The following is a 24,384-nucleotide window of genomic DNA, read 5'->3' as shown; positions in this document are numbered from 1 at the left end:
ACACCCTTTTAAAAGAGCCACAGGTGCAGCTAATTATTTCACTAGTGAATCTGTGAGGAGACCTGCAAAACATGCACTGTTTGGGGTCCTGAGGACCGAGTTTGAGAACCTGTGGTCTAGACCTAACCGTACTAGCAGCCACAGGACAGGTGAATAGTGCCAGGAAGCAGCCAGTGCAGACAGCGGAAGAAGCACAGCAGCTGCTGTTGCTCAGGTACCTTCCTATTACCTCTGCTCTATTCATTAGTGGTAAAGAGGTTTATGTAACACTTATTACTCATACATGCAGTATGTCACTGTCACAGTATATTAGGAGGGACTTGCAGGCTGTGCTGGGGAATGGATTAGTGACCGCAAAGTGCATAATAGTCTGTCCCCATAACTGTTGTGGAACTAAAAGTCCCTCCCTGGCATGCAGCAACACGGCCGGACAGCCACTCGCCCAGCTGAGCGCCTATATAACATACGGACATGTGCAGCAGGATGTAGCTCCCACAGTCCGATCACTAAGCCATGCATTCCCGGGTTACCTCTGCACAGTGTCACTAAGCTGGGCCCGCTGGAAGTCGGCCGCCAGCCGCCGTATCTCCTCCCAATCGGCAGACATGTCTTGTGGGGTGAGCTGCCAATGTCCGCCAGTCACACCCACGTCATCTCTCTGGTTACGGCGAGCAGGAGGTGTCACGACGACGAGTCCTGGCTCCTGGGAAAGGAAGCTCGTATATTCATTCAGCAGCAGCTGCGTGGAGGCTGTGGGCAGAGGATAAGGCGGTTGAAAACCAGTACAGTGACTATTAATAGTAATATGGCAGAAGTGCTGTATTTCTCATATACTGCATCACTGACATTCTTACTGTAGACACTAGATAATTCGTTATCTTACACTCACGAATAATGAATGAATCAAGAACTATCACAGAGCCTCCAGATGACACATGTATGTAGGCCTGCCTTATCATCCCTTTAATTCGGGTGACCCATGAATTATACAGATTATGTGGCTGGTTGACGTCAACTCTCCATTTCACCTTGTTTTGATCAATTACAGAGCCTGTATAATTAATATGACAAATTGCCCCCGGGGACCAGCCTGTGTGAAGTGCCGGCTCCCTCACTGTGTCAGGAGCCGGCTCCTGTCACTCGGGGAGACGGCACTTTGGTGTCACCCCATGACTGGTGACACCCTGGTGCGGCCCGCACCCCCCTTGTGACGCCAGTGGGGTAAGTATAGTAACTCCCCCTTTCTAACCCTCTGTTCCTACAGCCTTTCACTCGGGGACGGACAGGGGCTGTATATCAGCCCTGGCAGTCCACCCTGCACTCGTATGCGAAGGGGTACGTGGTTAACTCAACGGGGCATGCCGCGAGTCACGGCAGCTGGCCTAGCGGCACGCCCCTGTGTCTTCCCAGCACAGCCGCCACCAGCCCATCCATGCGTCCACTCCTTCCTTCTCCGTGAGATCATAATGATTCCGGGGGTGGAGGGTGGGGGACACTTCCTTCCCCCCTCCTCGAGCTGGTCCTTCTGGCATATGTCAGAAGTGCCCGATGGCCAGCCTGTCCCTGCCATCACTAACCATCCTCCCCTTGGTATGAAAGCAAATGACAATCAGCAATTTGCTCCCAAATGCCGGAAAATGGACAAAAACTTATTTGAACAAATTGTTTAGATCAAACATTTAACAAACTTGTCTGAACGATCATTATCATCTGTTTTCTGGCATTTAGGAGCAAATTGCTAATCATCATTTACTCCCATACGTTACCAGATTTTCATTCCAACCAATCAACTAGTTGGCTGGTTGGACAGATAATCTTTAGAGTTGTGGCCAGCTTAAGTACTAACCAGCCCGCTATACTTATGTTTGGCATCCCGGCTGTTGGGATTCCAGCGTCGGCATGCCACCTACTGTCGGTACTTCCAGCTTTTGATTGCAATAAATGGGAAGTTTCCCCAGTAGTGGATTCTCATGTAACTCATTTGGTTAAAAATACCACGTTACCCATTCATACTGCTATCTCCTTGAAGGTGACTATAGATAGATGTATAGAAGCTTGTCATAAATCTATTTAATCTCTTACTTGAGCTATTACTCGTCGTGCCAGGTCTACGGCCTGGGTGGCAAAAACCATTGAGAGTTGGGCAGAGGCTCTAGAATAAACACTTCCCCCTGATGCTTTAAGGGAGCAACTCTCCTATGTATCTCACATTAGGGATGCAGCCTCCTACTTAGGTGAGGCAGCTATGGATACGGCTCTCTTGGCCTCCAGGATATCTTTCACTTCGGTAGTGGCTTGTATCGTTTGGTTCCGTTCCTTGAATGCAGATTAAGACTCAAAACGGGCTCTGGAGTCTCTCCCTTATTTGGGGGACATCCTATTTGGTCCAGAGCTAGATAAAATTGTGACTACTTTGGCAGCTTCCAAGACGGCATTCCTCCCCTCTACCTATAATACAAAATCTAGGATTTCATCCTTTCGCCCTCAAGGTAAAGCCAAAGGCCAATCCTTTCCACGGCACCAGACATCAGTAAAGGCCTCCAAGCCTAAGGGCAAAACCGACCTGGGCTACTAGACGTGCACCTGCCAAGTCTGTGGACAAGTCTGCAGCCTGACTTCTTCAATTCGCCCAGGTTTGGCATCAAACCATGTCAGATACCTGGGTAAGAGAAGTGGTCTCCCACGGATACGCCCTCTCCTTCCTGAGGCGACACACCCAACAGTTCTTTTGCACAGGACCTCCATCTGACTCAACCAAGGCCATGCTGCTCCACAAAGCCATTCAGTCCTTACTGAATCCAGAGTAATACTTTGGGTCCCCTCATCACAACGGTGCAAGGGCTATTATACTACCCTTTTTTAGTTCAGAAGCCCAATGGGTCTCATCGGCCTATCCTCAATCTCAGATCTCTGAATAAGTTTATCAGGGTGCCCAAGCTTCATATGGAAACTCTCCTATTAACCTAGCTATGGAGCCTGGAGATTTTATGGTATCCCTGGACATTAAGGACGCTTACATCCATGTACCTATAGCACCTTATCATCAACAATATCTCCGGTTTGCTATACTATAGGAACATTGTTAATTTCTGGCTCTGCCGTTTGGCGACTCAGTGGCCCCTTGGGTCTTTACCAAGATCATGGCAGTTATGGTGGCCTCTCTTCATCGTCAAGGGATCAGACTGCTCCCATACTTGGACGATCTTTTGCTGTTGGCAAGTTCCCCAGAGACAATTCAACGTCATCTGCAGGTAACCATTACCTTTCTACAAATGCATGATTGGCTGATCAACTGTAAAAAAGTCTTCCCTGACACACTTTCAAAGGATGGTACATTTGGGAGCCCTCCTGGACTCTCGAGATCAGAGAATCTCCCTGCTGGCAGACAAGATTTCAGCACTACAGTAGAGACTATGCAGACTGCTTCACAATCGCAGAGTGTCGATTCACTCTGCAAAGCAGGCCTTGGGATCAATGGTGACCAGCTTCGATATGGTGGAGCCATTTTCTCTCCAGGCCCCTACAACACCTGATTCTCTCCAGGTGGAACTGACTACACCATCTGCTCAAATCCCAGAAGATGAGCCTCCTTCCAGATGCTCGTTTGTCCCTAGCCTGGTGGCTACAGACCAGGGTTATCCCTTTTGGATCCTGGACTGGGCTCTCCTCACCACGGACGCAAGCCTCTGAGGGTAGGTCACAGTACCCATCTAGCACTCCTTCCAGGGCCAATGGTCCCCAGTCGAGGCAATGTTGCCAATCAACATCCTGGTACTTCGAGCCATCTACAGAATACCATCTACTCTGGCTCAGAATATTTTGAAAAATAGGCCAGTACAAGTACAGTCCGACAATGCCACGGCTGTGGCCTACCTCAGTCATCGAAGGGGCACTTGAAGTCAATCAGCAATGACAGCAGTGTGCCGCATTCTCACATGGGCTGAACGCAAGCTCCCAGCCATCTCCGCAGTGTTCATCCCAGGGATTCTCAATTGGGAAGTGTATTCCCTCAGTCATCACAATGTGCATGCTGGAGAATGGTATATACACCCAGAAGTCTTTCAGCTTCCGTGGACAAATGGGGTCTTCCTGAAGTGGATTTCATGGCATCAAGACACAACAACAAACTTCCAGTTTATGGAGCAAGAAAAAAGGACCCCGACGCGGCCTTTATAGATGCCTTGTCTGTGACATGGACCTTCCAGTTGGCATATCTCTTCCCTCCAATACCCCTGCTTCCTCGAGTGCTTCGGAAATTTAGACAGGAGGGAGGCACAGTCCTGTTAATAGCTCCGGCATGGTCCAGACGACATTGGTACTCTGATCTTTTAAGACTCTTTATAGACTTTCCTCTTCAACTTCCTCTATGAGTAGATCGGTTGTCTCAGGGTCCATGTCTACATCCGGACCTAGCCCGTCTGTCTTTAATGGCTTGGCTCTTGAGACATTCCTCCTAACGGCTAAGGGATTCTCCAGCCCTTTGGTCCAGACCATGCTGAGAACACATAAACCAGCCTCAGCCAGGATTTACCACAGAATTTGGCATTCATATTTCCAAGGGTGTGCTCCATGAAACTATGACCCTCAGGTCTTTAAAGTTTCCCGAATTCTTGCCTTTCTGCAGGCTGACTGAATCTAGGCCTCCGCATAGCATCTCTCAAAGTGCAAGTTTCAGCTTTGTCTGGTTTCAGTGCAAGATTGCTTCTATGCCAGATGTCCATACCTTCATGTAAGGTGTTTTACGGATGCAACCTCCATTTGTCCCTCCTGTGGCTCCATGCGATGTGTCAGTTGTGCTTAAAGCACTTCAGGAACCTCCGAAATTGGTGGATATCAAATGGCTCACTGCGAAGACTCTTGTTTCTTCTGGCTATAACATCTGCCCGTAGGGTATCGGATTTAGGGGTGCTTTCACACTGCTCCCCCTTTTTGATATTTCATCAGGATAGCCCAGTCTTCCTTCCAAAGGTGGTTTCTTGCTTCCACCTGAATGCAGAAATTGTGGTTCAGGTCTTTAATTCACCAGACCTCTTGGCAGGTGAGGCATCTTTGGATGTGGTCCGTACTCTAAGATCTACGTGGATCATACTACTTCCATCAGGAAATCAGACTCCCTCTTTGGCCTATATGGATTCCACAAGAAGGGATGGCCAGCTAGCAAACAGACTCTGGCCAGATGGATTCGCATGACTATCTCACAGGCTTACACGCAGACGGACCTTCCTGTGCCGACTACAGTCTCAGCTCATTCTACTCGCTATGTGGGTCCCTCGTGGGCAGCCCGATGTGGTGCCTCAGCTGAACAGCTATGCGAGGCGGCAACCTGGTTTTCTGTCCACACCTTTCTTTGGTTTTATGCCTTTGATACATTTGCCTCTCAGGATGCTTCCTTCGGGAGTGGGTTCTTCTATCAGCGCAGGAGTGTTCCCGCCCTTGAAACACTGCTTTGGGACATCCCCAATGTCTCCCTGTGGAGCCCTGAAGAAGAAAATTAGAGTTTTGGTAAAACTTACCTTTTGTTAACTCTTTCTTCAAAGTCTAAAGGGTCCACAGAGCACCTACCCTGATGCACCTGGCTTCTTTGGGTTTCTTCTCTTGGTCACTTGTTTCCATCTCTGTGTGAGAGTGTGATTCTTCAGTGTACAAGTCTTTGTTCTGTCCTGCTCCTGTCTTGGGCTTGTTAACAAAACTGAAGTGCTCTCAAGCTGTGGGCGGGGTATAGGGGGCAGGACCAGAGCATCCTGGCATTGAAAAGCTTTGCTGTTGGTGACCGGTCCTCCAGGTCCCACCTACACCCCAATGTCTTCCTGTGGACCCTAAGGAAGAAAGAGTTAACAAATGTAAGTTTTACCACAACTCATTTATCGCTGATACGTATCGGGACCATTGGGCCTAGCTGAGGCAGGAGTGTAACTGAAATTGCCAGGCCTTGACGAGACCTCTGCTCATTAGTAAAGTGACGAGTAATAGCCACGTAGGATGCCCCAACCCAGAGAGTAACGCTAGCAGATAAGAAGGAATCCTTACACCTGGGTCTGTGCCTGAACCGTAGAACTGGAATCCACAGCTACAGGTAATTGGAACCGTTCATGGAGAACTAAACCCAGGTACATATGGAGTCTGACTACTGGGAACTCAGAAATATACAGATCACGGAAATTCAGAACAGAGTAAAGCTAGGACTGGAATCAACTCAGAAATGAGACCAGAAGTGGGGAGCTCAGGACAACTGACTGCAACAGATGCACAGACCTAGAACCCAATCCTGACCCACAGAACTGGAAATTAACCCCCTTAGACTCAAAGCTAGCCCCAGCTACTAGACTCCCAGAACAGGGAAACCTGTCACCAACAGCCGTATAGTGTGCTAGCAGATTGACTCCACAGTAAGGCTGATGATAATGGCACAACACCAGGCTACTGCGGAATGGAGAGTTCTTGGTGATAGCATGTACTTTGGAGATTTCAGAATGACAGGAACAGCACTGGATGCAAATGAAGTCCGGAGCCAAGGAACTATCAGGAGAGAAAGTTGTTCTGGCAGTGGGCTGATCTCAGGATTTAAATGGGGCACTCCTGGGGGTATATTTACTAAAGTGAGAGTTTTTAGAAGTGGAGATGTTGCCCATAGCAACCAATCAGATTCTACTTAGCATTTATCTAGCACCTTCTAGAAGATAATAGCTTAATCGGATTGGTTGCTATGGGCAACATCTCTACTTCTAAAAACTCACTTTAGTAAATATACCCCCTGGTGTCTGTTGCTTGAAAAGATCATGTAAACGCAGCTGCTGCAATCCAGTTGAACTGAGAGAATCCCATGGGAGAATACAATATGGCCCCACCCATGGAGCCTGACTGTTTTTTTACAATTTGTGACACAGTGCTCAGCGTTGCCGCAGATGACCAGGGGGTGCACGGACGGCCGTGAGATGGCACTGGTGGACATATGTGGGGATAAGACCCCGATGTGTTGCAGGCCTGACTGCTGCCTCGAATTACATATAATTGCAGGCCCTGTATATGTCTGAAGTATGACATGCAACGGACTTTGTATGACGAAGGTTACATGTTGTTAATTATGCACTCTTCATTAGTTAGCCATATTCGTTCTAAAATCAAGCATTTGGAAATGCTCCTCTATAAGCCAATTGCCACAAAATAGGTTTATCTTTCCCAGGTAAATTGGTATGCAGTCATGATGTCGCCAATCACCAATGCGATATTCACAGTGTTGACAGTAGAATGTCGACCTTGGTGATGTCAACATTGTTAAAATATAGACACCTGCAAAATGTTGACTCTTGACAGAATGTCAACATTGGAAATTTCCAGGACGGTTAGGGTTAGTATAAGAACAAAAACAGCATGTTGACATTCTAACAATGTTGACATTACTGTCACAAGCCGCTCATGCGAACGCTAGGGAACAGTTTGCTGAACTCCTCCCATCTGCTGTCCATCATCCCTGTTCTGGATTGGTTCCTGCGGCTATTTCCTTCTGGTGCAAACGTTGCTTCGATGCCGGTGATATCGTTTTACATGTTTCCGGTTCTGGCATTGTCTCCTGTTATCCAGTTGAGTACCCAGTTCTCCTGCCTATCTTGTTATACTGCCAAAAGCAAAAATGGCCTGAACCTCTGCGCACTTAGATGCTGCCCTCTTCCACGAGCACCTGGGTGTCACCACCACCCCACTAATGGACACAGTAAATAAGATGTGAAGCTCAGATGAAGGAGCTTCTTAGAATAATATATATGTTCAATGGAATATGGGACTCAACTTTCAGAGTCGAAAATGATGATGAGTCATCTACATTCCTTATTGCTTCTAATATTTAGAGGCATATTTATGTTCTCCCAGTGCTTGGGTATATGGAAAAGAGAAAAAGATAAGAAAAAAATGTGTGTTGTACCGTTTGAGACAAAGAATATATTTTTATTTTACATCACCAAACTAAGGCCCTGATTCAGACCCACTCGCAAGCGGCTGTCCGCTCGCAAGTGGGTCGATGTTGTGCACTGCGCATGCGCATGACGGCGGGAGCTCCGTCGTGCGCATGCGCCAGACGCGACGAGTGAAGGAAAGTCCTTCGCTCGTTGTGTCTGATTAAAGGGGGCGTGCTGTCGATGTTGATTGACAGCACGCCCCCTTTGGTGAGCGTGCCGGGGGCGTGCCTCCCTGACGGGGGCATTCCCAAGGGAACGCCTACCGTCAGAAGCCGGCCCACTGACATCACTAGTGATGTCAGTGGGAGTGATTTTGGCTCTGATAGAGCCAAAATCACTCCGGTCCTTGCGGTTGAAAACCTCAACCGCAGGCTCCGGCTCGCAGTTTCGATGATCGCGATGGTCAAGACCATCGCGGCCATCAAACTGCACGCTCGTATAGGCTGTGGGTGGTGACCCACAGCTATACGAGCGTCCAGGGGGACGCTCCATAGTTATGGAGGACGGCCCTCATTCAGAGCGTGCGCTCTGCTCAGAGCGTACGGCTCTGAATGAGGGCCTAAGATAGAAAAAAAGGGAAAACACCAAAGGCTGTACCCTTATGGGTGGGATCTCATGTGTCTGGAAAGGTGTGGGTCACCATGCACTGTGAAAAGAGAATATTTGAGGGGACGTACCCCACTCACTTTAGCTATAGGTGGATTAATCAATGTAAAGGTCTCTAATCAGCATACCATACTCACAGTAGACATAGGCATTTTCCTCCCATCAAGGTTTCTTTTAACCATATGGAATCAACGTCAAAAACGTGAAAGGACTTTGTATTCCAAAATATGTTTCATTTCAATGTCATCCAAATAAAAACATACCAGACTTTTTGTTTCCAAATAAGTCCAGATATAAAGGAAAGACCAAGTGGTCACATAAATCAGTTCATGTATTAGGTCTCCAAAAGCCAACATGTTTCGACCATAAAAGGTCTTTGTCAAGCCATATATAAATCCCCCTAGTTCTGTCTTATATACCTTAAGGAGCTGTCTGATTGGTGGGGGTGGAGACTAAACCTAATGGGTGGAAAAACTGACTAAAAAGTAAATAACATTACAAACAATCTTATTACATTGTTAGAAGTGTAAAACCTGATGAAAGGACGATGGTGGCCCACAGAGCATGCGCACGACGGAGCTGGCTCCTTCGTGTGCATGCGTGAGACCTGGCTAGCGACGGGCAATCCGTCGCTCCGGGTCTCGCACCAAAGGGGGAGAGCTGTCGATGTTGAGTGGGCGGGCCAGGGGGGGTGGCTGCCCAAACGGAGGCATTCCCATGTGAACGCCTGCCGTTTGGGAGCGGCAGTGGAGAGATTCCATCTCTGTTAGAGCCGAAATCTCTCTGGGGCTTGCGGCCACGAGACCCACAGCTATGCGAGCGGCCAGGAGGCCGCACAAAAAACAAATAAAAAACCCTGATTCAGGGCGAGTGCTCTTAGCGTCCGGCTCTGAATCAGGGCCTAAGGACCTGATTCAGACCCGGTCGCAAGCGCTGACCGCTCGCAACAGGGTCGATGGTGGCCCAGAGCGCTTCCGCGAGACCCGATAGTGACGGGCAATCAGTCGCTCCGCGTCTCGCACCAAAGGAGGCGTGCTGTCGATCTTGAGTGACAGCACACCCCCTTTGGTGGGCGGGCCGGGGGTGTGTGTCTGCCCAGACGGAGGCGTTCCCATGGGAACGCCCACTGTCTGGGGGCGGCACCACTGACATCACAAGTGATGTCAATGGGAGAGCTTTCGGCTCTGTCAATGGGAGAGCTTTCAGCTCTGGGGCTTGCGGCCACGAGACCCTACCACAAGGGTCTCGTCGCAAGCCCGATGGTCGCGATGGTCTTGACCATCGCGACCATCATCCTGGCCGCTCGCATTAGCCGAAATCTCTCTGGGGCTTGCGGCCACGAGAATGCGAGCGGCCAGGAGGCCGCACAAAAATAAAACAAAAAACCCTGATTCAGAGTGAGCGCTCTTTCAGAGCTTCCGGCTCTGAATCTGGGCCTAAGTCCTTCGGGTTCTAATGTCCCTAAATCAAAAATAGATTTCATCTCGGCCTTTGCCAATCTTTCTTCTATATAATTTTTTCGCTATCCTGGTGGAACTAATGTGTCATCTAGGCGGCACGGTTCGCATACCATCTACCTGCCGTTTGTGTCATCTAGGCGGCACGGTCCGCATACCAGTCCTCTGCCGTTTGTGTTATCCAGGCGGCACAGGCCGCACTCCAGCATCAGCTGCCTATGTCAACCCAGTGGCACAGGCCCACTCCAGCATCAGCTGCTTGTGTCAACCCGGCGCACAGGTCACAACCCAGCGTCCTAAGAACGCAATCCAGCATACTAACGCCTGTGTCAACCCAGCGGTACATCTGCTGCACGGCCCAAAGGCCTCATCTTGTCCTATGGCACACAGACTACATCTAGCCAAGGCATACCAGCCCTCAAGGCTGCTACACGGCCAAAGGCCGCATTTTGTTACACAGCCCAGAGGCTGCTTCTCACCAAGGCTTACCAGCCCTCAAGGCAATAATGGCCACAACTAGCCAAGTGTTCCAGCACTCAAGGCTGTCCTGGGACTAATCCTCTAGAGATATACCCGTTCCCTAACAATTACACCAGCATTGACATGCTGAATGTCGACATGGTCTTTGCCGACATTATGAACATGCCAACATGTTCAATGTCGACATTATGTCTATGTTGACATGATGATTGTCAACATTGCGATTGTCTGACATACGACCTGTGGCTATTAAATAACAAGACTGATGCTATAATTTATGGTTACTTATATTAAGTAAATTTTTATTCCATTCCCCTTCTGTGAACTTCCCTTCTGCATCCACACACCTCTGCATTCTTATATTCCATTGGTCAAAGCTGTGCTGTAGCATCAATATATGTCAGCAGTCTCACCAGCTCCATCATTTTCTCCTTTACCTCAATAACTGATCATTATTTTCCATAAAGTAAAATTTGCAAGTCACAGGCGAATATGGAGAGTGTTCCAGCAATCTGTTTCTAGGTCATAAACCGCTTCACACAGAGGGCCTGATTCAGACCCGGACTCTAAGAAGCGTTTGCTCGTTCTCAGGTATGCAAATTCGGAACACACCCAGGAAGGCAGGCGACTGCAAGGCATAAGCACGCCCATTATGTCTTGGCGTGCGCTCCCTTTGTGTATGCAGACGCCCACCAGCCTGTCTTAAGATGCCCACTTGCAACGTCATCTCCAGGAAGTGTATGCAACCATCGGTACATCAGGTACCATTGGAAGTGATCACAGCGCTTGCGGTTGACTTTACCCTGCCAGGTGACGTGTACTAAGACGCTGCCAGTTTATTATGCACGCCTCTGAAATGCCGTTAAGACGCGCAGACACGCCTGCGTTCGCACCTCTACTCCCCCGTTTCTAGTGGCCTGCCCCTGTTACCACCCATAAACTGTTTCCCCTGTCACTCATGCAGCTGGGCTGTCTATGGTGGGCGAGCAATCGCTTCCCGATCTTTTGGAGTGGTTCGCACACGCGCACTGTGATGCATGCGCACAATGCGAACCACAATGCCGATGACGTAATTTTCGCCTATTTTAATTATCCCCGCATTCATTTACAAAGACTTTTCGCTGGTGCGAAAAATCTTTGTAAAAAAATGGGGATAACTTTTCACCACAGAATAGGTGGCGAAAAAAGTGCAGAATTGGGGTTTAGGGGCGCAGGCTTAAAAAAAAAAAAATAGCCTGCACCCCTGGGAATGTCCCCAAAAATTAATGTGTTAGAAGAAAAATCGGGACACCCCAAAAAAAATTAACATTTTGGGGTTAAAAAAAAAAATAGGGAACACACTTCTAAAATAGCTAAATTAAATCCAGAGGGGTCCAAAGTATGCGGCAGGTGTTTTCTTGAATTTGGGTGATAGCGGTAGGTGCATTTTTGAAGAATTTTTAAAAATCATTTTAGGGACTTAAAAATATGCTTGCAGCCATTTTCAAGTACCCCACATAAATGTGATGGGCATAGTTATTTTTCCCTCAAAAAATTGGCAAATGCTTTTCTGCATCACCTTCTTCAAAGCCGCATTTATGCACCTGCCGCGGCTATTTTAAAACCCGACTTCCTTACCCATAGTGATCCCCCATGTCTGGACATCTTTAGGGGGGGGTCCAAGGATGATTTCCTGAAAATTGCCACATTTTTTCACCGCTTCCAGTTTTGCTGGGTCCCATTTTTGCATCCATGGAAATTGAATACGGGGATAAGGGGCACACGCCTGATACTTTATCCCTGTCAAAACCTCCGCTGTGGAGCTAAAAGTCCAGCCCAGACTTTTCACTAAAATTGAATACCTCCCTATATGTACAGTTGTTTAAACAATCATATATGGTAAACAATGTATGACAGGGCTTCTAGGTTATTAATTACATACAGGGATAGCAGAGTTATTAATGTTGCACAGTATTAATAACAGTTATAATTGTAGTACATTTGCATATATAAAACATAACATATTAATCAAGGTGGGGTATAAGTCTGTCTGCCTTTGAGTTCTTGACTAATAGCCACATGTAAGGGTATACAACTTCCTTAGTGATGTGTTGCCAGGTCTCATTATTATAAGAGAGCGGCGTCCCGCCCTACTTATTGGTTACCATCTTTATACAGTACTGAGTTTAGAGGGCTGCGTACCATAAGGGGTAAAAATAGTCCAGAAAAAAATATATATAAGGGGGGGGAGGTTGTTGATTCAGCGACAACACTGTTACCTCAACTTACGGTTCTGTGATGTCCTTTAGTGTGGTCCTGTTGAACTTCAGGCTGTGCTGGCGCCCCTTGTTTGAGGTGCAGCCAACGGCGTTGCTTGGTCTGGCTATACCATTGGACATCAACTCTCGGCGGGGGCCTGCTGGTCGGATCAGGTGGTCGCGGTGTTACCTTATTGGGGCTGCGTAGGCTAGACCCTATCCCTGGGTCTCGTCGAAAACTCGATGGTCACGATAATCGCGGCGGTCTCCAGTCGGCTCGCACAAGTTGTGGGTGGGCACCCACAGCTTTGCGAGCGTCTGGAGACAAAAAAAAAAAAAAAAAACACCCAGATTCAGAGCAAGCAGCTCTGAATCAGGCCCGTAGTGTGATATAGGTCTGAGTTTTATACTCAATAAACAGATTCTTCACGCATACTTTTTTCACGCATATCATTCTAGTGTATTTGTAGAACACAGAAATACACAACACATTGTTAAATCGTAAATAAACCTTTTAATATATTCCTTCCTATAAACCTCTAAGATTCACCTGCCTAGAACCTCTAAGACAAAACCCTGCCTAAAAACCTCTAAGACAACGCTAATTGCGTACGCAGTATGACCGCAAATAAAGACAGGAGTGGAATCTTGTGGTTCCAATGCACAAGTATTATTCAGGTAAAAGTACAGTCAGTTACACGCAATCTATACATACATAATTTAGGCGTAAAAGGAAATAATACAGACCAAGTACGGTTATACATACGCTGCGCCTCTGGATCCAGAGATAGACTTCTCGCTAGATATCCTCAGCTCACCCAAAATTCAGCATGAACTACCAAACCAGTGTTTGGACACATGTATTTATTCCCCCCCCCAGACTGAAACAGGACAAAGGGGAATCTTCCTGCTGATCTCATTGGTTCCCAGAGGAGGAGCATATGTAATGACACATTTAACAGGTTGTTTCAAATAGACTTTTCCTGCCTCTAACAGCCGTGGTCTTTCTGGTAACGCCTACTGTAACATTCCATCAACTAAAACATTTTTGTTGCTTATAAGTTCTGCGATCCATAACTTGAGTTTGCATGATGCGATCTCTCCACCGATAACACCGGGATTCTGTAAAAAGCGTAGGCATCAGAACGAGATCAAACATACCTTGCTTATCATATATAATACCTTAGATATCAAAAACCTCTATTTCTTAGCATTTAAACTAACTTAACCAACTTGAATCATACATTTTGATGCTTATGGAACCTTATGTGCGAATATGTAGTGTGTGGGTATTTGGGGTTTGATATAAGGACGCTAGTTATTAATGGGTGAGATTTAAGTGCATAATCTCTCATACACGAAGTGAACCTCCAGCAACATTTTAATGTCCATCCCTAAAATCAAGCAAGGGAGTGAGGTATAGATATCTCTTTTCTGCATGATACAGTGAATTTGATCTTTATTTACAGTTCTGTAATGCTACCATCATGCATTATAGTAGAAATATTTCCTAAATCCTGTGATGTATTGGTGTTGAGAGAGAGATTGTTGGTTAAGATAGCTTAGTCCAGCCTGGCCATCAATGGTGTGGTTTTTTTAAGCCACTGTCTGAAGGTTTTGAATCCATTGACAGGCTGACCGTTTCGCACCATTGATGGTTTTATACCAATGTTTTAAAAAAAAATACACGGCAACCAGCCTACTGTCCCGCTTTGACTAAGAGGACTTTCCACCATCCTGGCGAGCCTTGATGCCACCAAAGGAAGCACTCGTCTGGTGGCATCAAGGCTCGCCAGGATGGTGGGAGCCTTGATGCCACCAGACGAGTGCCACCATTTGCTAACAAGACAAATGTTAGCTTGGCAGGTCCTGCCGTGGAAGTCTTGCTTCAGTGTCTGATAGGTTCTGGCTTAGAGTCAGGCTGCCACTTCCCCCTCCTCCTCCTCTATCAGGCTGTGGGCTGTAAAAAATAGCCTCCTACAGTACCTCCTGCTGGCAGTCAGCTTAGTTTTCAGTAGGGAACACAAGCATCAGTTGAAGATGATTAGCAATGTTTTCTGCCATTAATGGATAGAGGACAATATTTTCTCACAATCAATGGTCATGTGTCTTTGGTATCTGTTTATTCAGATATTAGTTACAGTGATGTGATTGAACATGATTAGGATGTGTAGGCTGCTCTGGCTTTTGCACTGCACAAATGGATGTACAGTGATGCTTGAAAGTTTGTGAACCCTTTAGAATTTTCTATGTTTCTGCTGAAATTTGGCCTAAAACTACCTCAGATTGTCACACAAGTCCTAAATTAGATAAAGAGAACCAAATCAAACAAATGAGACAAAAAAATTAGACATGCTCATTTTTTTTTTTTATTAGGAAAATGAACCAATATCACATATCTGTGAGTGGCAAAAGTATGTGAACCTTTAGCAGTCTTCTCCCCAGGCTGTTATTTGCGGGCCCATCCCCCGGCAGAAACAGGCTATCGCCCGGCACTTCCCCCCGCAGCAATGCCCCGTGTCCCCTGTTGCCCGGTCACCCTCAAACGTGTCTTTGTTGACCAGGGATTTGCTGTGTCTGTACAGTGAGCGACTGTACAATGTGGAGTGGCTTTAACACTGCATGTGTGACTCACAAATGCCTTGCAGCGCTGCTCGCCTGTATACTGAACCCCACCGAAAGTTCTGTTGCTCTCAGTGCTGGAGGCTGGATGGCCCTGAACTGCTGCTGCTCTTGGTTTGCTGCTGGATGACTTTCCTGTCACCGATCTGGTCTCCAGACTCACCTCCTTGTCCACACTCTCTGTGCCTCTCCTCCCCCTCAAATGACTGCTGATACTGCTCCTGGCTCCCTCGGGATGGCAGATTACAGATGGTCAGAACTGCAGTCCCTGCTTTCCCCCTCCTTACTTGACAGCTGCTGATCCTGGCTCCCACCGGAGTGTGGGTTGCCACTAGGTGGAACTCCGGTCCCTGCTCGCAACCACATCTCCCTATGTGCCTATCCTTCCTTGCTCCTCACTTGACTGCTGCTGCTTCTGGCTCCCTGGGGGTTGCGGATTATTGATGGTCATCTCTACTCCTTCTGTGACTTCCTCAACACTACCCTCTGCCACCCACAGACACCATCTTAGCAGACAGCCTTCCTACCTGAAACACATCTATGTAGCTCTACTGACTGTTTACAGATGCATCTGGTGAGTAATACATCCAGGGTGCCTGGGGGTTTGTGTGTGTGTTTTCCAGTGGGGACCTATGTTTGTATGTATTCCAATGGGGGCGTGTGTGTGTGTGTGTGTGTGTGTGCGTGTGTGTGTTTATTCCTGTCATGGCCTTTATTCCTGTGGTTTTATTTATACGAATCATATGGGGGGAATTCAATATGCATTATGTGTAAGTTACTGGGTGTGGGATAATGTGTAAGGGGCATTACTGTGTGGCATAATGTATAAGAGGCACTACTACTGCATGGCATAATGTGTATAAGGGGTACTACGGTGTGGTACACTGCACTGATGAAAAGGTAGCGCGTCTTAAGGACATACCCCATCTGAGTGGTCATACCCCTTTTTCCAACGCATGCATAATTATGACCTTACATTTTCCATTCCCCCACTATAAAATTCCCACATTGACCACTGGGCTGGAGGGAATGCCTGGCAGTAGGCTGTACGGGGATGCAGCGTATTGGGGCCGGGGAGAGTGCCCCAAGTTTAAATCCTTATAAGGTCCGGATATAAAACATTTTATCATTGCAAAAGCCCCCACTTCTGGGGAGAACACTGCTTTAGACTTGGCAGATATTTTGAAGGTGAAATTAGTCAGGTTTTTTCAATCTATGGGATGACAATCAGGTGTGAGTAGACAACCTGTCTTTGTAAAAGAACAGGGATCTATCAAAGTCTGTAGTTCACAACACATGTTTGTGGAAATGTATCATGTTACGAACAAAGGAGATTTCTGAGGACCTCAGAAGAAGAGTTGTTGATGCTCATCAGGCTGGAAAAGGTTACAAAACCATCTCTAAAGAGTTTGGACTCCAAAAACCAACAGTCAGACATATTGTTTACAAGTGGATAAAATTCCAGACCATTATTACCCTCCCCAGGGATGGTCGATCAACAAAGATCACGCCAAGAGTATGGTGTCTAATAGTTTGCAAGGTCACAAAGGAACCCAAGGAAACTTCGAAACAACTGAAGGCCTTTTTTACATTAGCTAATGTTAATGTTTATGAGTCCACCATCAGGAGAACGCTAAACAACAAGGGTGTGCATGGCAAGATTGCAAGGAGAAAGCCACTCCTCTCCAAAAAGTACATTGCTGCATGTCTGCAATTTGCTAAAGATCACCTGGACAAGCCAGAAGACTATTGGAATAAAGTTTTGTGGACAGATTAGTCTAAAATAGAGCTTTTTGGTTTAAAGGAGAAGTATTATGTTTGGAGAAAGGAGAACACTGCATTCCAGCATAAAAACCTCATACCATCTGTGAAAATGGTGGTGGTGGTGGTACCATGGTTTTGGCCTGTTTTGCTGCATCTGGCCCAGGACGACTTGCCATCATTGATGGGACTATGAATTCTGTATTATGCCAGAATATTCTAAAGGAAAATGTCAGGACATCTGTCCATGAGCTACATCTCAAGAGAACATGGGATCATGCAGCAAGACAATGACCTAAAGCACACAAGTCATTCAACTAAAGAATGGTTAAAGAAATATAAATTTAAGGTTTTGGAATGGCCAAGTCAAAGTCCTGACCTTAATCCAATCGATAGGGCGCCATACTCAGGGCAGGTGCAAGTTTTGATTGTGCGACGCTGACTGTGGGTGTTTCAGTGCTTGCACATTCATATGCACGGATGTACACCAGGGAAGGACTTTTTAGTCGCATTTGCATAAAGGCGCAGATAGGCGGCCGCCAATCCACTCAGAATCAGCCCCAATATATTCTACATTGATCTTACACAGTTATCTGTTTTTGTTCTGTAAGTCCTAGGGGCTCTACTTAAGAGTCTTCACATTTTAGCCCTGTAAAGTATAATTTCTTATTGTCACATATTGCGATGATAAACAATGACTTACTAATATTTGCCTTAATCTTGTGAATTAGCTGATTTCTGCATCAATTAATGTAAATACATCATTCATAAACAGACCTGTTTAGTCAGCGGATATATTTTCCAGGATAGGCAAAAATAACAATGTTTACACTTAAATGGTAATCAGACTAGCCTCTGCTGGTCCTCTTCGTTCCAATTAGGCATCCAGGGGGATTGGTGTGATTGGCTTGCGGTGGCCATCTTTATTTAAAAATTGGCCCTAAAGGCACCATTTTTTAAATCAGTAGCACTGCCGAACTCTGCGAAGACATCGCGAGCCATGATTGGCTCGCGGCAGCCATCTTCAAATTTCAAAAATGGGCTCCGCTGCCAAACTCTGCCGAATGGCTGGCAGGAACTGGATCCTCTCAGATCCAGGCCCGCTGCCGATGCCCGTACCGCCACCTGTTACCCCCGCTGCCGTTGTGTCATGCCGCTGATACCCGCACCGGTGAAATCAACACCGACTCTGATGGCCGCACCGCCGCCGGGTCCTCGCCTGGCTAACTCACACACCGTCACAGGGTCCCCGCCACTGCTACGCCTGCTACCATTGCCGCGTGCTAGCGCTGCTGAAGGACAGTCATCTTGGTGCACCCAGGTGAAGCCACAGTGAGTACACCCTCTGCTGGAGGCATGTACTGAGGCTGCGCAACAAGATGAAGCTCCCTATCTATATAATGGGGCATTTGTGAGGTAATACCTGTACCCCAAAAGCACCTACCCTGGAACAAGAGCTACTTGATAATACAAACCCCAAGTCTAAATTCGCACTCTACCCCGAGTTATGCCTTCCTAAAAATCCCACTTTGAGAACATCAGAAAAGTGGTCCTAATTAAGAGTGTCATGAAAAACTTTAGACTACTCCCAAATCCTCATTTTTTTTTTGCCCTGAAATTTGGCATGCAGCACCGAATGTCAGTTCTACCTGTCCATGCTTAATTTCAGCTCTGTACCGGCAATAGCTTTGAGGTGTAGCCCCTTAAACACCATGACCCCCCTCAGGAATTCAGTTTTTTTCAATTCAGCCTTAGTATAAGTGCAAATGTGCCCTTATATATTATAACAGGGTCGGGGAACTGGTACCATCACCTGGGGTAGATGGCACTGCAGCAGCTGAGAAATCACACAAAGTCCATTGGTCTGGTGCAACTGGCCTTAGCCAGTTTTATTACGCAGCAAACAAAATAAACAAAAATAAAAACCTTGCCGTCTGGCACTAATTAAACACAGAAGTAATCCTAGCTCACTAATAAAACAAAGTACAGAAAGATTTTAGCAGGCATAGTTCACCTGGTTTCAGCAACCTGTTTCTCTCACAGAGAAATGAGGCAGTCACTCCCAAATGATCAGCCTGACAGCCTTAAAACACACATACACAGCTGCAGTTCCTAATTAACCTCCTGTGAGGCCAAAAGCTCCAAAACCCGTACTGGGCCTAATGGATGGAGCCCGCCCTCTCTCTCATCTTCCAGCTTTGTCAAAAAGCCCACAAAGCTGTTAACATCAACACAGACATTTTCCTGGGGTTTTTAGAACACATAGGTTAGGAACATAGGAGAAATGTACCGGCCTTTCACCACTATGCCAGTGACCTTTTCACACATCCCCCTTCCCTGTTTTGACCTGGGGCGAAACACTTGTAAACAAAATATGTAGGACAATGCATCAGATAGTTGGGACCCAGGCCTATGTTCCACAGTGAATGTAAATTCCTACAATGCTAACTTGTTACCCTGGCATTTTGGCCTTTCTTTACTGCCATCCATTTTAATGGGGCATGATCTGTTATGAGCTTAAACCATCTGCCCAAGAGGTAATACCTCAAGTTGTCTAACGCCTCTTTGTCAACAATAGTGTACCTTTTTTCATGGTCACTTTCTGTTTTCTGTTCAGATAAACATTGAGGTGCTCCTCCCTATCACTGCTTTAGGACAACACTGCTCCTAACCCTACCTCTGAGGCATCCATCTGAACTACATACTCTTTAGAAAAGTCTGGTGTTATCAACACTGGTTGTGTACACAAAGTCACTTTCAATGCCTGAAACGCTTTTTCAGCCTCAGGGCCCCTTTTCACCACATTAGACTTTTTCCCTTTTGTGAGATCTGTTAGTGGCACTGCTGTGGTGGAAAAATTTGGGATAAACCGTCTGTAATACACAGTGATCCCTAAAAGGCTCTAACTTTTTTGTTTTCGGAACTGGGACAGTTTTGTATAGCTTCAACTTTGTTTAACTGGGGCTTAAACATGCCTCTTCCTATGGTAAACCCCAAGTATTGAACCTCTTCCATTGCTAGGCAACATTTCTTGGTGTTGAGTTCAGCACTGCCTGTACTCGTACTGAGATTACCAGTCTGGACTGTGGATTACCACATCATCCAGATAGGCCGCTGCATACTGTCTGTGGGGTTTTAAAATTCTATCCGTTGCACGTTGAAAAGTTGCTGGGGCCCCATGCCCATACATACATTATATATATATATACACACACAAACAGAGCCGTAACTAGCATGTAGGTGTCAGCACAGCAAGTAATGTAACAGCACTTACCTACATATTTATGTGTGTGATTATATATATATATATATATATACACACACAATACATCTTGTGCTTAGATATATTAAATTAAAAACATGCAAATAAAAATGTCAGCACAGCAAATAATATAACAGAATTGACGAACGATTAATCTGTGCCCCAATAGGTCCAGCCCTCCCTGTCTCTCACCCCCAAAGTAGCTCCACCCACATCCACAGCTCCGCCCACTTCTGCCCCATATCGTGGGGGAGGGGGGCCCTGCCTAATTTGTCAGTTCCGGGCCCCACCATTTCTGATGGCAGCCCTGCCGGGCAGTGCTGAAAACAAATCTCTGTTCCTAATAAGGAACTCCTTAGCCTCGTTCTTTTGAGCAGCTGACAGGGTTTCGCACACTTTTACTTCTGGAATCAAAAGGGACTGAAGCTACTGGCGGGCTAGATTCGGCTGACAGGACTAATCTATCCTTCCAGGGTTTTCTTAGGTTAAGATGGTCAATTTTTTCAGGCTTCCTCTTGCATGGTTGGTATACAGTACTTTATAATTAACCTCATTCTCTTTCTCCCTGATCTCATATGGATCTTGCCATTTAGCCAAAAACTTGCTTTCCACTGTGGGTATCAAAATAAGCACTCTGGCCCTGATTCAGTGCCAGACGCTCTGAAAGAGCGCTCGCTCTGAATCAGGGCGTTTTGGTTTTTTTTGTGCGGCCATGATGATTGTCGCGATGGTCAAGACCATCGCGACCATCGGGCTTGCGACGAGACCCTTGTGGTAGGGTCTCGTGGCCGCAAGCCCCAGAGAGATTTCGGCTCTAACAGAGTTCTTTGACAATGGGCACCACGGCCGCAATCCTATCTTGCATCTATGACACATGTCCAAATACACTTTTATAGGGTTTGGGCTGTCCTTCCCATGTCTCCTTAGAAACATCTAGCAACCCTCTGGGATGTCTCCCATACAACAGATCAAAAGGAGAGAATCCTGTGGAAGACTGAGGTACTTCTCTAATTGTGTGGGTTCTACTCCGGTCCTCAGAAGATCCAGGCATTCCAGGTAGCTTCCGGACTTCCCTTCCACATGATTTGTTGTTGATCCTATTTCTAAGCTTTGGACTCTCACCACCCTGCCGGCTATAGCTCAATCCTCCCACATCCCAGCTGACTGCGTTGTGACTCTGTGGTTCCAGCGTGCTGCTTCCTCAGTTACCGGCTCTGTGGAATTATTCTGGCATGCTAGCTACCTGGAAAGGCCTCTGGAGCCTGATCTACACCGTGCTGCTGCTGTTCTCATTCAGCTATACACATCCATCATACGTTTTGTGTGTGAGTATAACACACTATTACTAAACCTGCTTGTTTAATTATACCAGCTGAACCTTCACTAAGTCTCAACTCACGTTGCAAGTTTGAAATCCCACCTTACTGCTGCAGTTGCTGATTTCATTTCATCTGTGCACATCCTGCATGTATATTTATACCAGCAGTATCTTCACCAAGTCTAAACTCACTTTGTAAGTTTGTACCCCATTTTACTGCTGCAGCTATTACTCTCATTTCATTTGTACACATTCTGCATATGCTTAGTGAACGCATCAATTGACCCACAAGGTCCTATGTCTTCACTGGCACAATCGCCACTTCACTTTGGCTCACTAGCCGCGAATCGGCTCATGCCGCATCAATTGACCCTCAAGGTCCTACGTCTTCACTGGCGCAATCGCTACTTCATTCGGCTCACTAGCCGCAACTTGGCCTGTGCCTCACCAATTGACCCTCAAGGTCCTATGTCCTCACTGCGCAATCGCCACTTCACAATGGCTCACTAGCCGTGACTCTGCCTGTGCCACACCAATTGACCCTCAAGTTCCTACGTCTTCACTGGCGCAATCGCCATTTCTACCGGCTCACCCCGTGCCACATCAAATTAGTTTCTATTTTGAGGACCTTTTGTTTCATGCACTCTGTTGCTAACTAACACTCCTTGAATTGTTGGGATCCTACCTTTTATGTTTTACTGCATGTGTTCTATTTGTTCTTTTATGCCTGTGTTACTCTATGCTCATTAAACCTTTATTGGGTCCAATCACCCTGTGCCTCTGTAAAGCTTTACTCGGCCTATGTACCAGGTAAATCGTAACACTAATGGACATCATTAAATATGGCAACAAGTAATCCCAGTTTTTTTCCCATCCTTGTCAACAACCTTTTTTTAGCATACTTTTTAAGGTTTTGTTGAATTTCTCTACCAACCCATCTGTTTGAGTAGGTAAACTGAAGTTCTCAAGTGAGTAACTTTAAACAATTTGCATAACTCCTTCATAATTCTAGACATAAAGGGGGTACCTTGATCTGTTAAAATTTCTTTTGGTGTTTCCACCCTGCTAAAAACATGCACCAGCTCTCTAGCTATGCCCTTGGTTGACATATTACGCAAACTGCCTCAGGATATTGAGTAGCATAATCCAATATTACAAGTATATATTGATGTCCCCAAGCAGACTTTAACAAGGGCCCAAACAAATCCATGGCTATCTGTTCAAAGGGGACCTCTATAACAGGCATGGGCACTAGGAGACTCTTGAAATGTGGTCTAGGAGCATGATACTGGCACTCAGGGCAGAAAGAACAAAATTTAGATACATCTTTATACACCCCGGGAAATAAGAACTACTGCAAAACCCTCTCAGTGGTCTTTTCAGCCCATAGGTGTCCTGCGATTATGTGACCATGCGCTAGGTCCAACACAGTTCTCGTATATGTCTGGGGAACCACAAGCTGTTCTACCACATCCTCACCCCTTTGTGTCACTTGGTACAATCACAAGAAGATGGTATCACGAGATGGTACTTGATGATGGTACTGAGTATACAAACACTGGTTTTAGACACAGTATTTGTCACAGGAAGAATGTAACATGAGATGGTACTGAGTACACACACTGTGGTTTTAGACACAGCACTGTCACAGGAAGATGTTAGGATGTGGCCTGGATCGGCTGCTACTCACCACTGCGCCGGCGTCCTTGGGCATAGGTCGCTGGGAGTGTAGGTGATTGTTGACTGAGTATTCTCCCCGGGGTCTGCTAGGGCTTCTGTGTGTGTGTCCTGGTTCCCGTTGTAGTGGGCATGGGCGCAGCCATGTTGGGCCATATCACCTGACTAATCTCTCCCAATGGTAGCCCTGTGGTCACTCAGCTAATCCTCTGATGCAATGACCAGCTGCCCAGGGGTATTTAGTCTGACTCCAGGAATAGGAAGTGGCTGTTCAACTTAGATTGCCCTGTGACTAAGATGCCAGTATTTGTTCCAGGGTCTAGGTTACTTTTCAGCTTATCCCACAGCTAGTCTGCATCTGCCTCTTAAATAACATTCGAGCCAGCTGGCGTCTCCGGTGCCTTCCTGAGCATATCTACGTCTGGATTTCTAGTGGCTTATTTTGTTTTACTTCAAGTCTTGCCTCAGTTTATACTCCTGTGTTTATTCAGCTCTCTCATTTACCTAGTTCCCTGAGTCTCCTCCTGTACTATTCCCCAGCACTAGATCCAGTAGCTTTCCCTGTCTCAGTTTTCCCTGTAGTTTTTATATTCTGTGACTGGATCTATAGTTTGTCAAGTTACTAACCGGCGTTATATGTAGCAGCTCTCTCTGAGTTCCAGCGTGCAGTACAGCTCTCAATGCTATTCCCTGGGTTACATGTTTCAGCTGCTAAACTGATTACCACTGTGTCAAGTTCCTTCTTGATTGCTGTATTGCAGTTCAGCTGAGTTCTTGTGTTACTTGTCTAAGCTGTTAAGCTGATTAGCAACGGCTAATGGGTAAATTTACTAAAGAAGAGTTTTTAGAAGTGAGCTTTAGAAGAGATGTTGCCCATAGCAACCAATCAGATTCTAGCTATTATCTTCTAGAAGGTGCTAGTTAAATGTTAAGTAGAATCTGATTGGTTGCTATGGGCAATATCTCCTCTAAAACTCACTTCTGAAAACTCTCACTTTAGTAAATTTACCCCTAA

The 24,384-nt window shown here is 46.4% G+C and overlaps 1 protein-coding gene across 3 annotated transcripts in view; it reads right to left on the bottom strand.

Annotated features, from left to right (window-relative positions):
- UFL1 (UFM1 specific ligase 1) overlaps positions 1-24,055 on the bottom strand; it is an 86,479-nt gene extending 62,424 nt beyond the window's left edge. The window contains exons 1-2 of one of the 3 annotated variants that reach the window (XM_088472100.1): positions 23,997-24,055; positions 531-750 (exon numbers count right to left, since the gene is read on the bottom strand). In XM_088472100.1, the coding sequence (XP_088328226.1) occupies positions 531-607 (77 nt within the window). In that variant the 5' untranslated portion in view covers positions 608-750; positions 23,997-24,055. Of the gene's footprint in view, positions 1-530; positions 751-23,996 lie in introns of those variants that run through there. The other 2 variants (XM_088472118.1, XM_088472109.1) reach the window with 2 other exon arrangements.
- Positions 24,056-24,384: the final 329 nt, after the last annotated feature.

Source organism: Taudactylus pleione, unplaced genomic scaffold (assembly GCF_031769625.1).
Source record: "Taudactylus pleione unplaced genomic scaffold, aTauple2 ptg000015l, whole genome shotgun sequence".
Lineage (NCBI taxonomy): Eukaryota > Metazoa > Chordata > Amphibia > Anura > Myobatrachidae > Taudactylus > Taudactylus pleione.
This window is presented reverse-complemented; position numbering and strand designations above follow the sequence as displayed.